Consider the following 21,836-nt stretch of genomic DNA (forward strand, 5'->3'; position numbering starts at 1 on the left):
TGTTAGTGAATGTAGCCACTGAAGATCAATATTGTAATTGTTGGTTGTACAAATTCAGTATTAGGCACAGAGCCTGAAGCAAGATGTAGAGTCATTATATGGATTAATAAAATTAAAATGAATTTTAAAAACCTCCATACTCTGGAGGGGAAGAATGCTCAGCCAGCAGCCAGAAACACTCAGTGCTGCAGTTCCCAGAGCACTGGGGTTGGATTGGGGTGCACAGACCTGTGTCTCAGGAAAGGTCACCCCAGGAGCTGCTCTGTTCCTTTTGCTGACTCAGGTGTCCATTTAATGCTTAGAATTCTTTTTTCTCCCATCAGTGATGGCCTGGGAGCAGAACTGCAGGCTCTGCACAGCCCTGGGATCCCTGCAGGAAAGGAAGAGGGAATTTTGCAGAATGTGATTGTGTGGAGGGAGCCTGTAACAGGGGAAGGCTGATCCCTGCCTGTCCTGCACTTCTCTCTCTGTCAGAATTGGACAGTGGTGTTGGACTCATCTCCCTGTTACTCAGCCTTACTTTTCCCTCTGTTGGTTCCCAAACTGTGTTTGAGTCAAGATATTCCTGGCAAGTGTTTCATCTTTCTAATTTGATGGGGTTTTTTTTGGGTGTTTGATTTTGTTTTGTTCTTTAAGTCTTTAAGATCTTCTTCCTGTGCACTCCTTCCCTTATCCCCCAGTTAGTGTGGCTGTGACTTTGGTTTATTTATTATTTGTTTTTTTTTTTTTTTTCTTCTGATTTTTCTCACTGTAAACTTTGTGGTGCCCATCACTGCTTTGCCCTTTCATGTTCAGGCTAACATCACTTTGTGAAGCAGTGTCAGATCCTTTTATCTAAATACTTTTCTCTGTAATTATTACTTTGCTGCCTTTTCAGGTGGGAGCTTGCCTTTGTTATATGATCTTTCTCTGATCATTTTTATATCACTTGATAATATAAAGGTGTATGTGTTCCTCTGAGGCCCTTTTATTTAAATTATTTCTATCTCTCTGTCATTCTGAATAATAAAACAACTTCAGGATTGTTCATCTCTCTGCTAATGAATGATCAGGTGTCATCTGTTCTAATATCAATGATTAATTTACAAGAGTTTCTTCAAAGTTTAGTAAAACGAGGTATTCAAAGAAAATATTGTGTCATCAGAGCTCAGTGCTGTTGTCAAATGACTTTACCTTTTGTGTGCCTGTTGCTCAGAATTAGAATTCAGAATTAGAGTTCAGAGCAGCCCACAAGCAGTTCCTGGTGGCCAGGCTTGGGAAAACGTTCATTTTGGTTTTGGTTTATTGCTCTGCTTTGGAAGCCTCATGCTAAGACAGGGGTGTTTCTGTGGTGCTGGTTCTTTGTCTGGTGGAGCAAAGCTCCCTGCAGAAATGTTCTTCAGAGTGTCTGTGGCAGTGGCTCAGGTGTGCTTTGGGATGTTTCCCCTTGCAAAGGAAAACTGTTTAAGCACATCCATAACTGGCTTGTCTTTCTCATCAGGCAGATCCTCATGAAGTTTAAGCACCCTGGCCCAGAGTACTTCCTTTGCCTGCCCCAACACTTACAAATTCTTGTTTTCTTGCTGCAATAGAGATGCTTAATAGTTTTCACAAAAATGCTTTGAAAATGTGCAGTCCTTTTAGAAATGATGGCACAGGTGATTTGCCTGCACCTTTGCAAAGTTTAATTTGCTTTATTCAACATCTGCTGTTGTTAAGTATATGCTGCACTCTTTAAAATACTCCAACTAGTTGAAAATTCTCTTCCAAGAAATGAGGAGTCCCCTTTTCACCAAGCAGCTTTTCAGTGTGGTCTGCAGCCTTGATGTCCAAATCCTCCTTCCCTGACTGTCTAACCAGCTGTGCAGAGAGATGCAGAGCTGGAATGAGCTGTAGTGACTGGGGAAGAGGGAGAAGTTGGCAGGTTGGGAACAGCACTGCTCTTGGAGAGGAATGATCATTTCCCAAGGATGAAACAGTCACAGTGAATGTTATAAAGTGAGGCAGGCAGAGCAGTCTGAAATGCTAATAAGGAGAGAACTTGAAAAGAAATTGGGGATTTTGGGCCTTGAAGCCATTTTTCTTTTTAATTTGTTACAGATAAATGCGTGACTCCTGGGTTGCAGGTTCTATTTTTGCTTTCCTCTTTGTGACACATCGATTTGGCCTTATCATGCTCTCTGGGTACTTGCCCTTTACAAGCTGCTGGTTTCCAAAAGCAGGAGGCTGTTCTGGAAACTGCTCTTTAATGCTGTGACAGCACAGGGAGGGAACTTTTGGGTTTGGATTCTTTAACTTCTGATTATGCTGATTTTCCTCTTCCAAGCAGGTGAGGAGTGATGGGAAATCAGTGCTCCAGTGTGGATAGTGACAGTTAATTGATGGTGATCAATTGCTGTTTCAGCCTTGTTGCAGAGCTGTGTAGGGAATCACTGGAGACTTTTAAATGCAATAATGCACTCATAAGGAAATGTTCATTTGGAAGAACAAGTTCACCTGCAGGGCAGGAACACCCTTGCACTGTTCCTGTGAGCTCTCCATCACCAGTGTCTGTGCTGGGGGATGGCTCAGCTCCCTCCCATCCCTCTGTGACAGCTGCTGGTGGTTTGGGGTTGGCTGCTTTTCGTTTATATCTTGTGGGGTTTGGGTTTTTTTATTGTTTTATATGGCAGAGTGGTGGAAGTCTGCAGGAAAATCTGACTGGTTTAGTCCTCAAGCTCCCCAACATCTTGCCACGGTGTCATGAAGCTGCTGGCAATAAAGCAAACCTGAATCCAGAGTTTAAAAGTGCAGTGCTGGTGGATCTGAGGGAGCTGGAGCTGGCAAAGGAGGAACATGGGGAGTCATCCTTGGGAAGCTCCAGTTTGCTTTAGCACGTTTGGGAGCTGTGGAGGATGCTGGAACCTGAGGAAGGAACAGGACAAGCAGCCTACAAACCCTCCAGGATGGAAATGATCCTGCTCAGGTCTTCATGCAGCACAGTCTGAGTCCTGTCTCTTGCAAGGGATTCAAAGTGGCCAAGCAGATTCTCCCTGTGTTAAAAACTGCCTGAGCTACACCTGGGGAAGGGACTTTGGCTTTGAAATGCCTCCCTTTTGAGCATTAGCAGATTCAGCCACTTAACTAGGTTAAAGCTGAAATATCTTAATTTTTCAGAAGTGAACATGAAGTTTCATTGGAACAGACATCTCCCGTGACATTACTTTGCAGAGCTGAAAATGGATCACTAGCTAGCACATTTTTCCTTCCTAGATATTTCTGCTGAAATTATTTCAATTCATAGCAAACCTAGAAGAGCAGAAGTGTTCAGAAGATTGAAGGAGAGCAGCTGAAATGAACTAAAAAGGTAAAATTTCTGGCCTTTCTGAAAAGAGCCACTTATCTCAATCCCCAAGATACAGCAACAAATTCCATCTATTGCATTACCAGCCTGAGCCTGCAGCTGGGAAGGCAATTTCCCTAAGAAGTTGTTCACTTCAATCTACAAGAAAAAGACAATTTACTTTTTTTTTTTTTTTTATTAGTAGCATTATATAATTGATTGGAAGAGTTTTCTATCTCATGAATGCTGGATGATTGTGGATTGAACTGTTTTAAAAATAAAGTAACTGTGAGGGCTGAAATCCCGAGGATCTGGCAGCACAGAATGGATTTAGTGGTCTGGCAGATTCCTGCCATTTCCTGAAGCCATGGGCAATAACTTTGCAGTGAAACTGGGCCATGGGGAGTGGTTTTGTCACTGACTGAAAGCTGCTGTCCTGTGATACTGGAGAAATAAAGATGGGAGGTTTTTGGCCAGGGTGCAGAACAGAGTGAGTGTTAATGAGGAAGGCAGGATGGCTCCAAGGTGAATGAAACAGGTGTGCACAGGTTGTGCTGAGGGATCCATGCACAAACTTTGGCTCTGCAGGACAAACTGGGTGTGCTGCCTTGGTCCCAGGTGATTGCAGTTTCACTGGCCTACAGATGTTTGCTTCTCCCATCAATGGCAAGTATTCTTTGAACAGCATCAGCCAGAGGAAGGTTTCCAAGGAGAGATGAAGGAAAACCTGTGGCACCATCTCAGGTGTCCAGGGATGGAAATCCTCAGCAGAATTCACAGCACCTGGGCTCAGAGTCAGGCATTGCTGCAGGGGATGAGCAGTAACAGCTCCTGGCACAAAAAAACCTGTTTTGTGCTGTCCTTCCCACTGCTGGATCATCCCCTGAAAGCAGAGTGCTGGCTGTTTTCAGAAATTGGGATACAGGAAAGATAATCTGCAGTTTTTTATTTTATTTTATTTTTTTTTTTTTTTTTTAATGCTGTTTCCTTAAGAGTACTGCAGCTCCCCATGCCTTGTTTTGTTTGACATACTTAAAGTGAGATTCACTGTGTCATTCTTGTCTTAATTATTCAGGTGGGTTATTCCAGTGTAGCTTTGATTATAATGGTATGGATAGAATGTAATATTTAGGATCGATTATGTGATTTAAATCTTTAAAGCACCACTTTTCTGCTGAGTCTCACTCAATAACACATAAAATGGTAATCTTCTGCAATTCTGCCTTTGTAAAAACATGCATAATTTGTGCAAAAATAGTCATGGTTGTAATTAAGGACGCTGATAGTTGTTTTTGTTTTTAATTTCCTATCCTTCAGAATCCTTAATAAACTTTCACGGTCAAAATCCAGATGGTACAGCAGAGCTCAGTGTTGTTTTTGAACTCTTTTTTGTTGTTTGTGCTGATTATAACTCTCCCCAGATAAAAGTTTAAAATTGTTTGGATTTTTGGCCTTTGGCTGTTTGGAAAGCTGCTCTCAGCTTCCAGCACAAACCAGTTCAGATCCAGTGCACGTTCCCAGCTGGTGCTGGGGGAAGGACACCAGTGAGGGACCAGTTTGCCACTGCCCAGAAATGTAAAACCAGTGCACCTTATTCCAGCTCTGAGGCTGTTTCCTATTTTCACAGGCAGTTCACCTTCTCCTCTTTATTTTTCCCCATTTGTGTTGCTCTCCTGTTCTGAAGAGTCATTGATTTACAAAATCTGAGGAATTTTGTCCTGTGGAGATGGGGAATGCAGTGGGAAGGTTTTTAGTCCCTCGGATAATTAAGCACTAAAATAAATGATTAAAAAATTATGGGGCGAAACACTCTGTTAATTTTAATATAAAAATAATGTACTTTTCCCTGTGGAACATGAGGGAGGGAGCTGCAATCAAAGCAAGGGGAATAAAAAATTGAATGCTGTTTTTTTTCCTCTCTCCAAGTTGCTGCTTTGATGCCTTGCTGTGCTTTGCCAGTGTTGGGAGGAGAATGGAATGAGTGTGGAATGTATAAATGGGGCAGCAGATGGGGAAATGCTGGGGGCTGCACAGGAGCAGAGCTCCAGCCCTGCAGAAATCTTTGCTGCAGCCTTATCCAGAAAAAGGTCTTGAAAAACTTCATTTGCTCTCAGTGTCTACAGGGTGGGAGCTGAATGTTCAGAAGGGTAAGGCTGAGGAAGGTGGGTTTGTGTGTAAGAAAGCTCTGCAATCTACTCTTTATTAAAAATGATATTTATAGGAGAGCTCAGCTGAGTTTGGCTCCTCTGGGGATGGCAGGATTTCAGGCTTTAGTGCTCCTGCTGGTCACAGTCTCAGATGTTGACCATTCTCCTGATCCTCCAGACTTTATTTCCACTTCTTTGGGGTTTGACTGGATGTTAATTAAACCTTGTAATGTAGGGTTTTATTGCAGTGTTTATTGGAAGAATAATTCCTCTTTTTCAAGATGCAGGGAAGGATTTTGTGAAGCTCTGGAGCTCTTGTGTAATCCTTTCTTCCTGGCCTCTTTCATTCTCAGGTTGGTTCTTCTGTGTGATGCCCACCCTTATGTAGGGTTAGTTTGTTTTGCTTTGTTGCTGGTTTTAGGATGATTTTGTGGATTATCTTCTTTTAAGAAGCCAGATAGTTTTGTTTTTATAGCTAGAAAGTCTTTAGCTCCTTTTTTTTAAGCTTAATTTTATTGTTTTGCACTGTATTAGGGCCTGGAGATCCTAACCAAGATCCCAGCTTTGGGATTTTAGGTGCTGATCCTACATAAATAGTAAGTCTGTTGTGTTTGCAGTCTACAGACAAAAGGTAAGGGAAAAGAAACAGCAATACCTTTTATTTTTTGGACATAAAATAGCAGCACAGGAAAAGTGGTTTTTGGTTGTCTGAGGTGGGACAGAGTGGATTGCAGCACCTAAATGGAAGATCCGTGGTTAGGAGTACCTGGCATCAGTTTAGGCCACCACAGTACTCATGAGCAAGTAAATATTTAGGTCAGATGCTAAACAAAAATATAAAGACTGCTAAAGCATTTGTGAATTAGAGCTTGAGAAACTGGGTTGTCTTTGAATGCCATCTGTGGCAAAGCCTTGGTCCCTTTCTGAATGAGGCTAAGGATTTGAATTTGCTGTGGGGGAAAAAGAGGCAATTTATTTCATAATTAAAGTGGAAGATGTGAGCACGAAGGTCAGCTGTTCAAACAGGAAAGGTGATACTGTATTTGCAGCTGTATTTATGAAGTTTCTCTATTTGTTCTGTGCCAGTTCCTAGAAGGGATGCAGGGCTTGTTCTCTGGCACTCTGGCCTGCCTCAGGTGATTGCTGCTGGCACAGTTTAAACAGGTGCCTGCAGGGGGAGAGGCTCAGTGCCACTGGAACTGTTCTTTGTGTGCAGTGATGTGCAGCTCCAGACAATGCAGCTGCATCAGGGCACAGTGCAGGGTTAGAACCCTGATGGTGATTTACAGGAAAAGCACTCTATTCACAGAGAAAGTGAAATAGAGGAGCTGTAAATTGGATATAAATACAGCTCCTTCTGAAATCAGTGATTGTGGAGCTGTTGTGCAAATTGCTATTGTGCTAAATATTTTTAAAGTTAAATTCAACCTTGTGCAGGGAACCATTTAGAGTCCATGTATTGCTTGAGAGTGCTGAGAGGGTGGCAGTGAACTCTGGGCAGTCCATTTGCAGCGCTGATGTAAAATCATTGCATTGGATTCCTGCCCTGGTGCAGCTTGCTGGAATGATCAGGTTTTTCAGATGTGCCTGTGCTGTGATCTGGGGTTGCAGGTGCTGACTGGGTCACTTTGTCTCTGATGATAAATGTTTATTGTGAGTGGAGACGTGACCTTTGGTGTGTATAAACCTGCACAAGCCACTTCTTTTAACCTGGCTGTCATGCAGAATGTGTCATAAACCATTGTTGTCCAGGGTGATGAGATAAATCACCATCTGCGTGGAGTGATGAGGTTATTGCCACCAATCCCAGCTGCAGCACTGCCCAGCTTCTCTGGAAGTGAGGTTGTATCACAGAATGGGTGAAGATCTGATTGTTTAAACTCTCCTTTCCTTCCAACAGTGGCTGAGAGCCGCGGGATCCTGGAGAGCATTCAGAGGTTCTCTTTGCTGCCCACGTACCTGCCCGTGACCTATCGCATCCACAACGCCGACGTTTCCTTCTTCCTCAAGGAGGCCAACCAGGACATCATGAGGAACTCCAGCCTGCAGTCCCGGGTGGAATCCTTCCTCATCTACAAATCCAAGACCCCTCCGGTGCTGAACGCCAGCTACGGCCCCTTCTCCGTGGAGCAGCCGGTGCCGCAGGACCTGATGCTGCCCTCCAGCCCCTTCGGCCCCAGCAGCCAGTTCACCTACAACTGGAAGCTGCAGGCCTCCATCCTGAGCAGCAAGATCTACCTGAGCAAGCCGCGGGTGCAGGTGCTGTTCCACGTGGCGGGCAGGGACTGGGACGAGCGCGGCCCCGCCGAGCGGCTGCCCTGCCTGCGCGTCTTCGCCTTCCGCGAGACGCGCCAGGTGCGCGGCAGCTGCCGCCTGCGCGGGGACCTGGGGCTCTGCGTGGCACAGCTGGAGCTGCTGCCCGCCTGGTTCAGCCCGCCCAGCGCGCCCACGGGCCGCAGGAAGCAGCTGGAGCAGCTGGAGGGCAGCCCCGTGGAGCTCTACTACTCCATCCAGGCCGGGGATGGCAGAGGGGAGTGCGCCAAGGACGAGCTCAGGAGAAACAACGGGGCGCGCTCGGGGCGCGGCGACCTCGATGAGTCAGGACCTCCCCTGCAGAGGATTGGGAGTGTTTTCCTCTACCAGACACACGCTGCCCCCTCTTTCACCGAGATGAGGTTGGATCATAACATTGTCATCCAGTATTCACCAAAGACCGCCAAGCAAGGGGACATTGTGACTTTCCTTGTCTCCGTTGCTAAAAACTCGACGGAAGATCAGTTCACACTGAGGTAAGGCTGCTTCACAGTTTGTTTGGTGCTTTTTATTTCTCTGCTCTTGGAAGTCACTTTCTGGGTAAATTGCCTAGCAGTCCATCAATTGCTGCTCTCCAGAAATTCCATTGCTTGGGTTGACTCTCCATTGGTTTGACTCTCCATTGCCTGGTTTGATTCTACATTGGTTTGACTCTCCATTGCTTGGTTTCACTCTCCATTGGTTTCACTCTCCATTGCTTGGTTTCACTCTCCATTGCTTGGTTTGACTCTCCATTGCTTGGTTTGACTCTCCATTGGTTTGACTCTCCATTGCTTGGTTTGATTCTCCATTGGTTTGACTCTCCATTGCTTGGTTTGACTCTCCATTGGTTTGACTCTCCGTTGGTTTGACTCACTCTCCGTTGGTTTGACTCTCCATTGGTTTGACTCTCCATTGCTTGGTTTGACTCTCCATTGGTTGGTTTGACTCTCCATTGCTTGGTTTGACTCTCCATTGCTTGGTTTGACTCTCCATTGGTTTGACTCTCCATTGGTTTGACTCTCCACTGCTTGGTTTGACTCTCCATTGCTTGGTTTGACTCTCCATTGCTTGGTTTGACTCTCCATTGGTTTGACTCTCCGTTGGTTTGACTCTCCGTTGGTTTGACTCTCCATTGGTTTGACTCTCCATTGGTTTGACTCTCCATTGGTTTGACTCTCCATTTCTCACACTGTTCAGTCTGACATTGGGTGAATTGTCTGAGATGTGATCTCATGCAGTCAGAGAGGCCTTTTCCTGAAGTTGTCCTTTGAGGAATGCTTACAAAAATTGAAATGGTGGAGCTGGGACATATCTATGTACTGAGAGGAGATAACATCTGAATTCTTGAGAGCAGCTCTCCTAATCTCTCACTGGACTCATGTTGAGATTAATGAAGCTTAAATCCACAGAGTTATTTACAGGAAATGAGCAAGAATTGGACACTCAGGTGTGTGTCTTTATTCTCTGTGCTAATGTCTTAAAAGAGATCACATCAGCAGACATGGAAACTTCTGCTACATTTTAAAATAGGTTTATATTTAAACATTAAAAATAATTAAGATAAAAAAATGTTTATTGTTTTTACTCTGTATATACAGAGTCTTAGAAATCTCACTTCAAAGCATCTCTATTTCCATGAGCTGTAATCCATTAAAGTGGAGCTGGTTACAACCATGATAATTATGTTACATATACAAAATTTTCAGAAACCTTGCTTTGTTTAAATTAGGATGAAAACTCAGCACCTGAGCTTGTAAAGGAATGCTTCTAAAACGAATTTTCTGGAACAAAAAGGAAAAGATGTGTTTGAATTGCAGCTTTTCATTCTGAGATCTGAGGTATCATAAAACAAAAAAATAAGCTAAAAATAAGGAGTGAATATCAGTTCAAAATGAAAAGTGTGGCATTCTTGTCTTACAAACAGCACTTTGGTGTTACCTTTTAAAAACAAACTTTTGTAACACCTTGCTGATGCTCTGTTGAGTTTTGATTTCTCTTGACCTGCTTTTCTGAGAGTACCTGGCTTGCAGACTCTGACCTGCTGCAGTGTCAGAGTAGTTATAATATTATTTAACTGTGCTTCTAGCCATTCCTCTGGTTGCTTACAGCATCTCTGAGGGGTTTAGGTTGGGATTTTTTGGTCAGAGTTGTGGTTTCTATGTTCATCCCTCCATGGCATGTTCTCCATCTCATTCTGATCTTCTCTCTGATAGAGAAAAAGGTCTCTTCTCTCCCCCAGTGTAACTCTTTTATGAGGAATATTATATTAATTTTTATTTTGATCCAGTCCATTATTTTTCAAAGTTCTGCCTTGAGTGGCAGCAAGATTTGGAACTATATTCATGAAGTGAGGCCAAGGGCTGCTGGCAAAATGCTTTTACCATTGCTTTTGCTCCAGTGGACTGGAAACTATGGCTTGAACAGATGGAAAATATAGGATATACAGGTCAAAAATGAAGAAACAGACATGCAAAACAGCCAAAAGTAAAAAAAATTACTCATCACTACTGAGTATTTTCTGGTTTAGAACTGTTGTGCTTAGAGTAAACCCTGTCCCCTTTCTAATAGGAAATTGTCTTTAAGGGAAGCCTTCCAGAAACTTCTGAATACTGAAAGATTCAGGAAAGGTACCTTTGGTTTTTATCTTGTGCTGTTCTGCACAAGGGAAGATTTAAAGGTGTGAATGTGGAACTGATGGACTGTTTTTAATTTTGGGGAAGAGTTGGACCATAAGAGCCAAAGCCTAGGTTTTGTTTTTTAATGAGCTAGGGAAATTAAAAATATTTGTCTTGACTCTGTATGAGTGTGAGAGATGGAGGAAAGGAAGGAGATAAAATATAGATGCTGGGTAAATATGGAATATTGTTGTAGCTTAAAAGCTTTGACTGGGCCTTAGGAAACTGAGGGATTTATTCAACACCTGCATCCCCTTTTCACCTTCTTTTCACCTTTTTACATATTGCTGGCCAGGGAAGGCTGAAGGCTCTTCTTCCTTCCCAGCACGGGTGCTGAAAGTTTTCTGATGTTCATAGAAAATTTTCCAGCCTGCCTTGTTCTGCTTTGTTTTTCTGCAATTTCATGGTTCATGTATTGGAAACTGAAACTGAAGTGAGATCTTTATTTGAAGCGTTTTTGCTGAGAAAGGAAAATGTGAAGTTTAATTTAATGTCAGTCCCTCCAAATGCTTTCAGCAATTAAAGCTCAGAGCTCTGGTGCTGCACAATTCCAATTCCTGTTTGCAGCAATTCCTGCTGGAATTATCTCAGTGCTGTTACAGACATTGCAATCCACGTGTGCAGTGTTCCCAAAGTCAGGAACAGCACTTTTCCAAACCCACCCTCTAGATACACTTCTTGATCAGCTTTTTTTGTTTGTTTTGCTGGGCCTAATAAACATAACCTTTGTTTTGTTTTAAAGTCAACAGGATTGATAGTTTCTGCTTGCAACCTTTTAAATTTGTTTCCCCCAATTTATTTGTCCAAGTTTAGGATTAGGATTGTTAGTTAGGTTAGGGCTGGGGTTGTTAGGTTAGGGTTAGGGTTGTTAGTTAGGTTAGGGTTGGGGTTGTTAGTTAGGTTAGGGTTAGGGTTGTTAGTTAGGTTAGGGCTGGGGTTGTTAGTTAGGTTAGGGCTGGGGTTGTTAGTTAGGTTAGGGTTGGGGTTGTTAGTTAGTTAGGTTAGGGTTGGGGTTGTTAGTTAGTTAGGTTAGGGCTGGGGTTGTTAGTTAGGTTAGGGTTAGGGTTGTTAGTTAGGTTAGGGCTGGGGTTGTTAGGTTAGGGCTGGGGTTGTTAGTTAGGGTTAGGGTTGGGGTTGTTAGTTAGTTAGGTTAGGGTTGGGGTTGTTAGTTAGGTTAGGGCTGGGGTTGTTAGTTAGTTAGGTTAGGGTTGGGGTTGTTAGTTAGGTTAGGGTTAGGGTTGTTAGGTTAGGGTTGGGGTTGTTAGTTAGTTAGGTTAGGGTTGGGGTTGTTATTTAGTTAGGTTAGGGCTGGGGTTGTTAGTTAGGTTAGGGCTGGGGTTGTTAGGTTAGGTTAGGGTTAGGGTTGTTAGTTAGGGTTAGGGTTGTTAGTTAGGTTAGGGCTGGGGTTGTTAGGTTAGGGTTGGGGTTGTTAGTTAGGTTAGGGCTGGGGTTGTTAGTTAGGTTAGGGCTGGGGTTGTTAGTTAGGTTAGGGTTGGGGTTGTTAGTTAGTTAGGTTAGGGTTAGGGTTGTTAGTTAGGTTAGGGTTGGGGTTGTTAGTTAGGTTAGGGTTGGGGTTGTTAGTTAGGTTAGGGTTAGGGTTGTTAGTTAGGTTAGGGTTGGGGTTGTTAGTTAGGTTAGGGTTGGGGCTGTTAGTTAGTTAGGTTAGGGTTAGGGTTGTTAGTTAGGTTAGGGTTGGGGTTGTTAGTTAGTTAGGTTAGGGTTGGGGTTGTTAGTTAGTTAGGTTAGGGCTGAGGTTGTTAGTTAGGTTAGGGTTGGAGGAAAACCTCCAAAGGAGCCCCCCAGAGAATAAAGGCCCCCCCACAATTCCTCCCCCCACCGGGCTTGGAAAGATTTTTCCTCGGGGGGGAAAAGTGGAAAAAACCTATTTATTAACAACCACAAGGAAATCACTCCCCAGCACAAGGAGAGAACAATCTCAGGTGACAACAGAACGCTCTCGCCGCAGCGAGCGGGGACGGACGGCGCTGATGGGAAGGGTGCAGAAAAGCTGCTTTGGCAGACTCCAGAGCAGTCTCTGGTGTTCAGGGCCCGTCCAGAGCTGGTGTACAGGTCTTAGAGATGAGGGGAGGAGGGAGGGGGCAGCAAGCACCAAGCAGCACAGCCCAGCCCAGCAGCACAGCCAGGGCCACCCCGGGCAGGGGAAGGAGCTGGAACAGCAGCAGGCAGCAAGGGGGGACAGGGAGAGGAGTAGACATAGCACCAACCCAGGACAATCAGCAAAGAAATTATTAGAGGGCTAGAATTGCCTTAAACTACTGAGTGTCAGGCCTGCATACATTCATGGGTGAAAAAAGCAGCAGCTCTTTTTCTTTTTATTCAATTTCTAATTATACTTAGTGAATCCTGGGTGAGGGAATGACTGAAGGTTGTAACAGAAACATGTGAACCTCCAATACTGGGAGAAAAGTAAGTTTTTTTATAAAGTCTCAATGTTATTTCTGCATTTGTAAACCCAATTGAGGGTTGTTTTATAAACTATTGAGAGGCTTTGTGGTTCCCTCTGGTATTTTTAATGGTAATTGTGGGAATACAGGGACTGGTGTAAAACTGTGGTGGTTAATAAGCAGTGCTTATTGATAATTGGGAAGATTTTCCCCAAAAGGCCAGAAGAGTTTATGTTACATGAGCTTCTGTTACTCTCTGTTTTATCTAACAATCAATCAATAATAATCCAGCCAACATGAAAGGAGCTGCATAAATACGTGAGGGGAGCAGAGCTGAGATCATTAGCACTCAATTTGTACAGTAAGAAAATTGGAGCAAGACTGGCATTTTATCAAATTACTTGTGTGTTCTTCTAGTGCTGAGCTAAATCAAATCTTATTCTTTGTGCTGAACTGAATCATATTTAAACAGCAGAAACAAGTGGTGATCAGAAGGTTTCCAGCCACATAAAACTGAGATGGGATTTTCCCTTGGCCTTGGATTATGTGGCTATTTCATGGTTCCCCAACCTCCTCTGCCAGATTGAAAAAAATTCTGTTGAACACTTTTTACTCCTCCTTCCATAACTCTGGTTCTATCAGTTAAAACATCCCCTTCCACATTCTGGTTTAAACAGCTTCTAAAATCTTCTCACAACTGAATTTCCCTTCTCTTCTGACTATTAGAGAAAATGAATTGGGGAAAAAAAAAACCAAACCAAACCAAAATTTTCTGTCCTTTTGAAAAGCAGCCTCTGCATTTCAGCTTTCCCAGTGCTGATGTGCAGATGAGGTCAGACACTGTGAGCTGGGAAAGTGTCAGTCCTGTGTCTGTGGTTCCATGGCAGTCCCTGCTCTTTCCCACCAGGAGCTGGGTGGGATCCCCTCTGCTCCCCCAGCAGGCTCCTGGGGGTTTGTGTGTTCAGCAAGAAGGAATTAACTTTTCACAGCCTGTTTATGAGCCAGTCAAGCAAATATAATTTTCTCCATCTTCTGGATGGCAAAATAGCTCTCCTGCACTGCTAAGTGACTTGCTAATGGCCCAAAATTGTCAGTGGCACTGTGGAGACAAGTGCTTAGAACTATTGACTTGCAGGGCACTCTATTACCTCCTGTTGCACTCACAGATTGTATTAAGAAGAAAATAGTTCCTTCCGTTAAAATTATTCCAGTTAACATCCTCTGCCTGGAGAATCATCTCCCATTGCCTGAGCAGGTGTCAGAAATCTGAGAGACAGATCCAGCAAACCATTTCCCACATGAGTGGCCTTTGCAGGCGTCTGTTATTTCAGGTTTATTGCACTCAGGGACTGTTCTCCTGCTCTCAGACCCATTCCAGAGCCTGGCTGCAGCCTGGGAGCAGCAGTGCATGGCAGCAGTGCATTGTGCATGGCAGCAGTGCATGGCAGCAGTGCATTGTGCATGGCAGCAGTGCATTGTGCTCTGCCTGCAGCCCCTGGGCTCACTGCCTCGCTCAGCTCACTGTCCCAGCACACTGGCCAGGTTTATTTGCCTTGTCCTGCTGGAAGGACTCTGGTTGTGGCTGCACTGGAGCTGCACTGTTTGGGGCTGCACTGCTGCCTTGCTGATCTAGCATTTCAGAGTTACTGTTCTGCTGCATTCTGGAGCACTGTGAGATCTGGCTTGGGAAAACCAGTTTTCCAACATAACTCATTAATTTAGGGAGCTGAAGAACATCAGCAGAAACCAACTTAACTTGGTTGTAGCTGGGAAATGTAGGTTTGGGTTGTTTTTGTTGGTGGTTTGTTTGGAAAAGGGGAGTTTGGGGGGCACAAACCCCCCAGTTCATGGAATTGGTGTCAGAAATGTTGTTTGCTTCCCCCAGAACTGCTCAGCTCTCAGTGCAGAGCACAAACAGCTCCTGTGTGGTCAGAAATGAGGCAGGGAGAGAGGTGCTGTCAGGGCTGTGCTGGAGAGGCAAGACAGATGGGGAGGGAGATGGGCACTGGCAGGCTGAGAGCTGCTGCCATCCATCACAGCACGTGTTCAGACTGGCTGAGAGGGGCTCAAGGGCAGTGCTGAGCACAGGAATATGCTCCAAACCCTGGGATAACCCCAGGGGCACACACTGCCCCAGTGCTGCTGGGTGCAGGCAGGGATTCCTCCTTGTTCCATCAGTTCTGGGCATGATGAACGTGCCCCTTCCAGCTCCTCACACTCTCCTACTTACTGCTGACAAGTTTAGCAGCTCTCTTTTTATCTATATTTGGTGCCTGAATATGTAGAACATTCTTGTAAAACTTTGGGTCAAAGAACTCTTCCTCTAATATTCTAGTAAAACATGAAATCTCATCCAGGTCAGGATTTTTTGCTATTTCCAAAGTACTTGTAAAAATAAAGGCTAAGTACACTGAGGAATAAGACATTTAATGGGAGGGAAAGTAGTCTTTGATTTGAAATTATTGCAATAGTTTGACTTTTCAGTGTTGCTTTTGCATTTTTTAAGGGTAACATTTATCCAGGATGAGCACACTCATATGAAATACATCAGGCAATCTCAAAGAGCATTTTTGATCACAAAAAAATTGTAACATTAGTTTCCTACTTCTAATAGCAAATCTGAGCCCTTTTAGGTTCCTAAAGTTATTACTTAAACAGATGTGACAGATCCTTGTAAGATCAGTGTAAAGCCATGGGAATGAATTGTCTTGTCACTTTATCAGATGTCAGTGTGCACAGCTCAGTCCCTCTGCAGAGGTTCCCTCTCCTGCCTGCTGGTCCCTGCTGGTCCCTGGGCTCAGCCCAGAGCCCCAGATCAGCTGTGTCTGTGTGTCCTGCCTCTCTCCCTCTGTCCTGCTTGTGCTTCACTGGCACTTCCCAGCTCACTGCTCTGCACTCTTTGCTGTGTCTTTTTTCAGGCTGCTGCACCAACTCCCCCTTCCCATGGCACAGAATTCCAGTGGGAACAGAGTGAAGGGATCTCCTGTCACAGAATCAATGTTTGTGCTGGTGGATCCCTTCAGCCCCATCACAAAATACCAATAGGAATAGCCTGGGGTGGATAGCTCATTGCACAAAATAACTGATCTCTGTTATAGCAGATAGAATCTGATTTGAATCTATAACAAACTAAAATGATGAAACTGAACCCTGGCTGCCAGGGCAGAGGTTTTGCCTTTGGGGTGTTAGAACTGCACAGCCTGAGATGCTGGGGTTGGCCAAACTGGTGGGGCCCTTGGACACTGGATGCAGCTGGGGATGTCTTTAGGAGCTCCATTTCTGAAGCACAGGATTAGTGATTAGTGATGCATTTGTGTGCAATGTATTTTATGCATTTAATACATGTAATACATTTAACAGCACTGAGTGCAGGGTAGAGCTTGTGATCAGTGTTTGGCAGGAGGTGGCACATTTGGAGCCTGTGCCCAAACCTGAGCAGTTTTGTTTGCATTAGTTATTTCTGAGTGGTCTTTGAGTAAAGATCTTTGCATTCTCCTGTTCTCCAGGAAGAAAAGGACAATTCTGAGGAGACAGCTGTGGCTGTGGTGCTGTGAAGGCAGGAGCCTCAGCCTGTGCAGTTTTTGGCTGTGCTGGAACCAGGACCCAGCTCACAAAATCTGATGTGTCACTCCAGTGGCTCTCTGAGCTCTGAGCATTTGGCTGATGTGGGCAGGACAGACATCTGCTCTGAAGGAATGCAGGACACTTCATTTTCCTGCTTTTAATGGTGGTGTTCCCATTCCTTGGTACACTGTGCTTTGTAAAGGCTTAGCAACAAAAAAAAATCTCTTCAGAAATCCTCAGATCCAGTGCCTAAAAGCTCTGAAGGGTTTGGGTTTAAGGATTGTCATCTTTCTGAGGAGTTGCCTATTGCATGTATTTATTACTAACAGACTGAAAACAGCTTTAAATCACCTGCTGGCTTTTCCTTGCCTGTTTGCTTAGTTTATTATTTTATTTCAGGGACAGCATTTCCTGCATATAGGTCCTGAACTGTCATCTGTGAAGGCTTTTTTTCCTCTGCAGGTAGAAATGCTAATTGACTTTGATTTATCAAATAAGAATAAATTAATTCTACGTTGAGAGGCCCTTCCTTAACCATGTCAGTGCCCCAGATTTAGCTGAGACAGTAATTGCTTTGCCAGTCTGTCCACTGGAGCAGTCTGTAAACTGTGAAAGAACAATGTTCATCACCAGCTGAAGCCATTGTTTGTGGAGGAATTTGAGCCCAGGAGGGGAAATGCAATTTTGGATGTTCCCACTGTAGTTGAGAGAGGTTTAAATAAACAGGGAGGATCTGAAGGGGCTGGGCTGCAGCACAAGGCTGGAACCAGTGCAAGTTCTGCCATAATTTTTGATTAATTTTCAAAACGTTCAAAAAACAATTTCTTTGTGACCATACAGATGTTCAGCCCTCACTGAAACTTCATAAAGAGACCAAGCTCTAGGACTTGACATTTCTGCAGTGACTGGGACCTTACTTGGGGACATGCAGGGTCCTGTCCAGGCTGACAAGTTCCAGGAATTTACTGCAAGTTTCCCAATATCTCCTAAGAATAAAGAAATGGTGGGAATTTCCTTTATTGTATTATTCTAGCTTCTTGACACTTTTGTTGGAGGGAATATATTATTAGTTAAAAATTCCCAGAGTGAAATACCTGCAGAGAAAAGCTCTATGCATGGCTTTGAGATCTTGTAATAATTAGGTGGATAAAAATTTGGAATACCTGAAAAACCTCATGATCTAGCTAGAGGTATTTAGGCTTCCTTAACCACCCAGAGCTGGTGATGCTTTTCAGCTGTGAGGGAAGGTAGGATGTGCTTGGCTGGGCACTTTTTGGAAAACAGACTTCCAATCTCAGTTTGGGAAGGTTTTAAAATAGCAAGCTGCTCACCACAGGCTTGCAAAGGGCTGAACTAGGACCTAAATCAATAAATAAGGTGGCTGCAGGGAAAGAACTGAAAGAGAAAAAGGAGGAGGGAAGAAAGAAGGGCATTCCCCAAGATAAATTAACATCTGTAAAATAAAACACTTCTAAATGTATGCTAATGGCCTCAGTGTTTCCATATTCAATTAAGCAGTAAGTCCCAAGCTGGCAGTATCATCCCCAAACATTCATTCACCACCAGAAGGCTCCTCTGGGACAGCAGAGGTCCCATAATGAGCTGGTGTGGGCAGTAAGACATGATAATGCCTTCTCCAGAGGGAACTGCCACTTTCATCGTGCAATTTCCAACAAGAATTCACTTGTTGGAAGAGTTTTTCCCCTCTTCATTATGACAGTGTAATTGTGACTGCAGTGGCTCAGAACAGTTCAGAGAGGAGCTAGCAAAGCTTTTGTACTGAGTGTTCTCAGGCACTTGGAATACAGGAGCAAGGGCTGCTCTCTGATAAATAATAATCACATGGATTATTGTCTAATAATAATGGAGGACAGCAGCCTGCTTGCAGCTGATCTCATCCTCCTTCCCTCTCCCACCTACAATGGACTTGCTGTGGATTTCTTTCTTGCTGTGCATTATTATTCATTAATTTGATTTAAAAAATCAGTCCAGTTTGGCACTAGCAGGCTCTGATAGGGCAGTGCCAGATGTTGATTTTCAGATGTTGGTGCACCTGCAGAGAGCAGCCAGTGTCCCCTGAGCAGCTGAGTGTGCAGCTTGGCACTCTGAGTGAAGAGAGGCCACTGGCAGCAGCTGGATTTTCCACAGCCACTTCTCCAGAATGAGTGGCTCACTCACCCCCTCTGGAACTCCTCTCAGAGCTGCATGGGGATGCAGTGAAGGATGCTTCCAGTGCCTGCTCAGAGCACCAGCAGTTTATGAACTCATTGTCTAGCTGACAGTCTCTCACTTCAGCCTCTCAACTTGGACGAGTGCATCTGAGCATGGAAATAATCCTTGATGTTCTGTGCCCCCTCAGGTCGTGTTCAGGGTTTTGTCTGTGTTTTCAGAGCAGGCAGGCACTGCTGGAACAGCTGCTCTGAACAGACTCAATGTTTGTTAGCTCCTCTTCCTGCAATGTCTTAGGAGAAGCTTGTGTGGAATTCATTCACAGAGGTGCTACCAAGAGATTTCCATAGTCAAAGGTGGTGTTCTTTGGAGAATTGTGTGAATATGCTGCTAAATGTGCCAGGAAGCTTTGGAAAAACTAGAAATTATTAGTATGTGGCTATCTGATATTTGTATTCCTTAAAACTGAGTAAGTGCTAAGGCAGAAAAATAGATAAAAAGGATTTTAGCACTTAGAAGATTGATTTTATCTTTAGGTTTCATAGCATTTTACAAAAAAAATCTGTGGCTGCATTTTGCAGCCAAGTGAGGCTGAATTTCCCAGTGTTCAGGAGAGCACATCATTTCCCTTCAGGGGTAGCAGGATGCCTCACAGCCCTGTGTGCTGTACAAACACACTGCCAGGTTGTGAGATAGGTCAGATAATACAGGGGAACAGCAAGGAATTTTTTCTCCTTTTGTGGTTTAATAGACTCTTCTGCTCTGTTTGCCCTCTGAGGAGCCAATAGATTTAATATCCAATTTCTCTCATCTGCTATCAGAATGCAAATGTGATGGCAGATGAATATACTTTCAAGAATACTTAACCTAATGGGCATGTAAAGCCTGGTAATTATCAGTTGTTTGTCTCCTGGTGTCTGATGGGTTTCAGTAATAGGCACGTACCACACACTGAGATCTTGGTGTGGGCCAGGGACAGATCCCAGTGCAGCTCCTGCTCTTACAGTGGAAACAAACCAAAAAAGGCAACACACTCATTGCACTGGTTCCATTTTCAGTACCCTGTGAGTACCAGTTGGAATATCAGATTAATAATCAAAATTCAGTGTTTAATCCACCTTTGATCCAACACCTGTAGCTGCAGTGTCAGACTTCCTACATTGCATGTGCCACACAGGCAGGAAAGGGTTAAACTGCAGCTTCTGACCCTCCCAAGCCCCATCTTGTATAGAAAAGAACCAAACAAGAAAAATAACTCAAGGTCCATTACTCTCAAATTTGACAGCAACGATGAAAGATAAAGCAAGATAATGGAACAGCAGCAGATAAAGTAGAAGTTGAGCCATTTGCTCCCTGACTGCAAAACCTTAAAGCCATTGGGAACAATAAACTCCAGTGGCCTGAGCTGGACTGGCAATAAACACAGCAGTTTGTGTTCTAGTTCATAATACATGTTTTCATTAGCACTGCCACTATTGTGCCAACATTTCCTGAGATTTTGTTTCTGTTCTGTGGGCTGAAATATTTCAGCAGGGCTCAGATGTGGACTGATAAGCTGCTGCTATCAATAGTGTGTGTTCTTCCAAAGAGAGTGTGAATAATGAACTGCTTTCCTTGGGCTGAGGTCCCAGGGCAGGGCAGGGATGTGCAGAGGGGAGATGCTGTGCCAGGACAGGGATGTGCAGAGAGGGGAGATGCTGTGCCGGGATGGGATGGGATGTGCAGAGGGGGGAGATGCTGTGCCAGGGCAGGAGTGGGGATGTGGAGAGGGGAGATGCTGTGCCAGGACAGGGATGTGCAGAGTGGGGAGATGCTGTGCCAGGGATGGGATGTGCAGAGAGGAGATGCTGTGCTAGGGCAGGATTGGGGTGGGGATGTGCAGAGAGGGGAGATGCTGTGCCAGGGCAGGATGGGGATGTGCAGAGAGGGGAGATGCTGTGCCAGGGCAGGGATGTGCAGAGGGGAGATGCTGTGCCAGGGCAGGATTGGGGTGGGGATGTGCAGAGAGCTCAGGTGCTGCTCAAACAGCAATGCTGAGTCTTTCAAGTCAAGATTCCTCCCCTTGAAGCTCCAGCCATGAAAAGAGGCTGCATTTTGTTTCTGCAGACATTTCTGGGGACTGCTGCGTTTTACCTGGGGCTGAGTGACAGTCTAAGAGCTGTGAAATCCCTCCCTGGCTTTGAAAACACAGAAGGAAAGTCAGAGCCATCAGCTCAATTGGAGCCTTGGCACTGAAGGGATGTCCCAGGGAGCATGTAAAGAACTCAGCGTTCAGCTCTAACAAGCTCTGATAGAGACTCACAGATGTGGATTTCCAGCTGTTGCTGTTGCAGGGGTGTCAGCCCGGGCAGGGAATGGCTCTGGCAGCCCCTGCCTGCTGCACAGGAGCAGCTTTGCAATGCAGCAGGGATTCATTTCGTCTAAAAGGAGCTACAAAGCCTAATTGAGCCCATAAATGTAACTCCCCCATCTCTCTCTTAAAAGTTAGGTGCAGTAATCATGGATTTTTCAACGGAGCAATGTAAAGTTGAAAATGAGCTGCGAAATGTGTTTTAAAAGCTCTATTTTCTAAGTGATTAGCTCTCACTAAATCTGTGTGGCAGCATGTGATCCGTAGCAAGCCCAGCTCTATTAGAACACTCTTATTTATGGCTGACCAATATAGACTCAGCTGCCATCATTTCACTCTCACAATCTGTTTTCTAAATAAAATCACAACTTAACCATATGCTTGACAGAATTATGTAGCAGCTTTAGCGTGTTTATTTTTCACTCTGCTGTATGTATCAGTCCACACTCCGTTCTTTATCGCTGTTGTAAACTCAGCCGGGCCATTCATGCCCCGAGGGGATGCAGAGAACGGGCATTCAGAGGCAGATTTGTCCAAAGGTGCTGCAGAGGAGGCAGCATTCAAAACCCTTCAGAGGTGCATTGCCCTTCCTTCACAACAATTATAGTTTAAAGGGTTGAGATGTACAGAAAATTGTTTGATGTACCAGTCTCCTTTTTTCCCCTCTTATTGGCAATCAATGTTTCTTACAGCATGAAAAGGGAGCAAGTTGTTCAGATGATGGGCTTCTCTTTGGTTTGGCCAGCACAAAAACAGAGCCTGGGCGCCTGTGCCACAATCATTTAATCTGTGGAGAATATTATCAGCTGACTGGGGGAATTAAAACCTGGCCAGCTGCCCTACAGGGCTCAGCAAGCAACCACGAAATCTTCCTGGTTCCTGGGGAAAGGCTGGCTTGAAACCAAAACCAGGCACAAACAGAGAGAGAAG

The 21,836-nt window shown here is 44.5% G+C and overlaps 1 protein-coding gene across 1 annotated transcript in view; it reads left to right on the forward strand.

The window, feature by feature from the left end:
• Positions 1 to 21,836, forward strand: part of LOC130259837 (transmembrane protein 132D-like) — a 179,078-nt gene that overhangs the window by 35,501 nt on the left and 121,741 nt on the right. Inside the window, exon 2 of the mRNA XM_056504582.1 lies at positions 7,349 to 8,237. Coding sequence (XP_056360557.1) covers positions 7,349 to 8,237 — 889 coding nt within the window. The remainder of the gene's footprint in view (positions 1 to 7,348; positions 8,238 to 21,836) is intronic.

The sequence above is a fragment of the Oenanthe melanoleuca genome, chromosome 15 (genome assembly GCF_029582105.1).
Source record: "Oenanthe melanoleuca isolate GR-GAL-2019-014 chromosome 15, OMel1.0, whole genome shotgun sequence".
NCBI lineage: Eukaryota > Metazoa > Chordata > Aves > Passeriformes > Muscicapidae > Oenanthe > Oenanthe melanoleuca.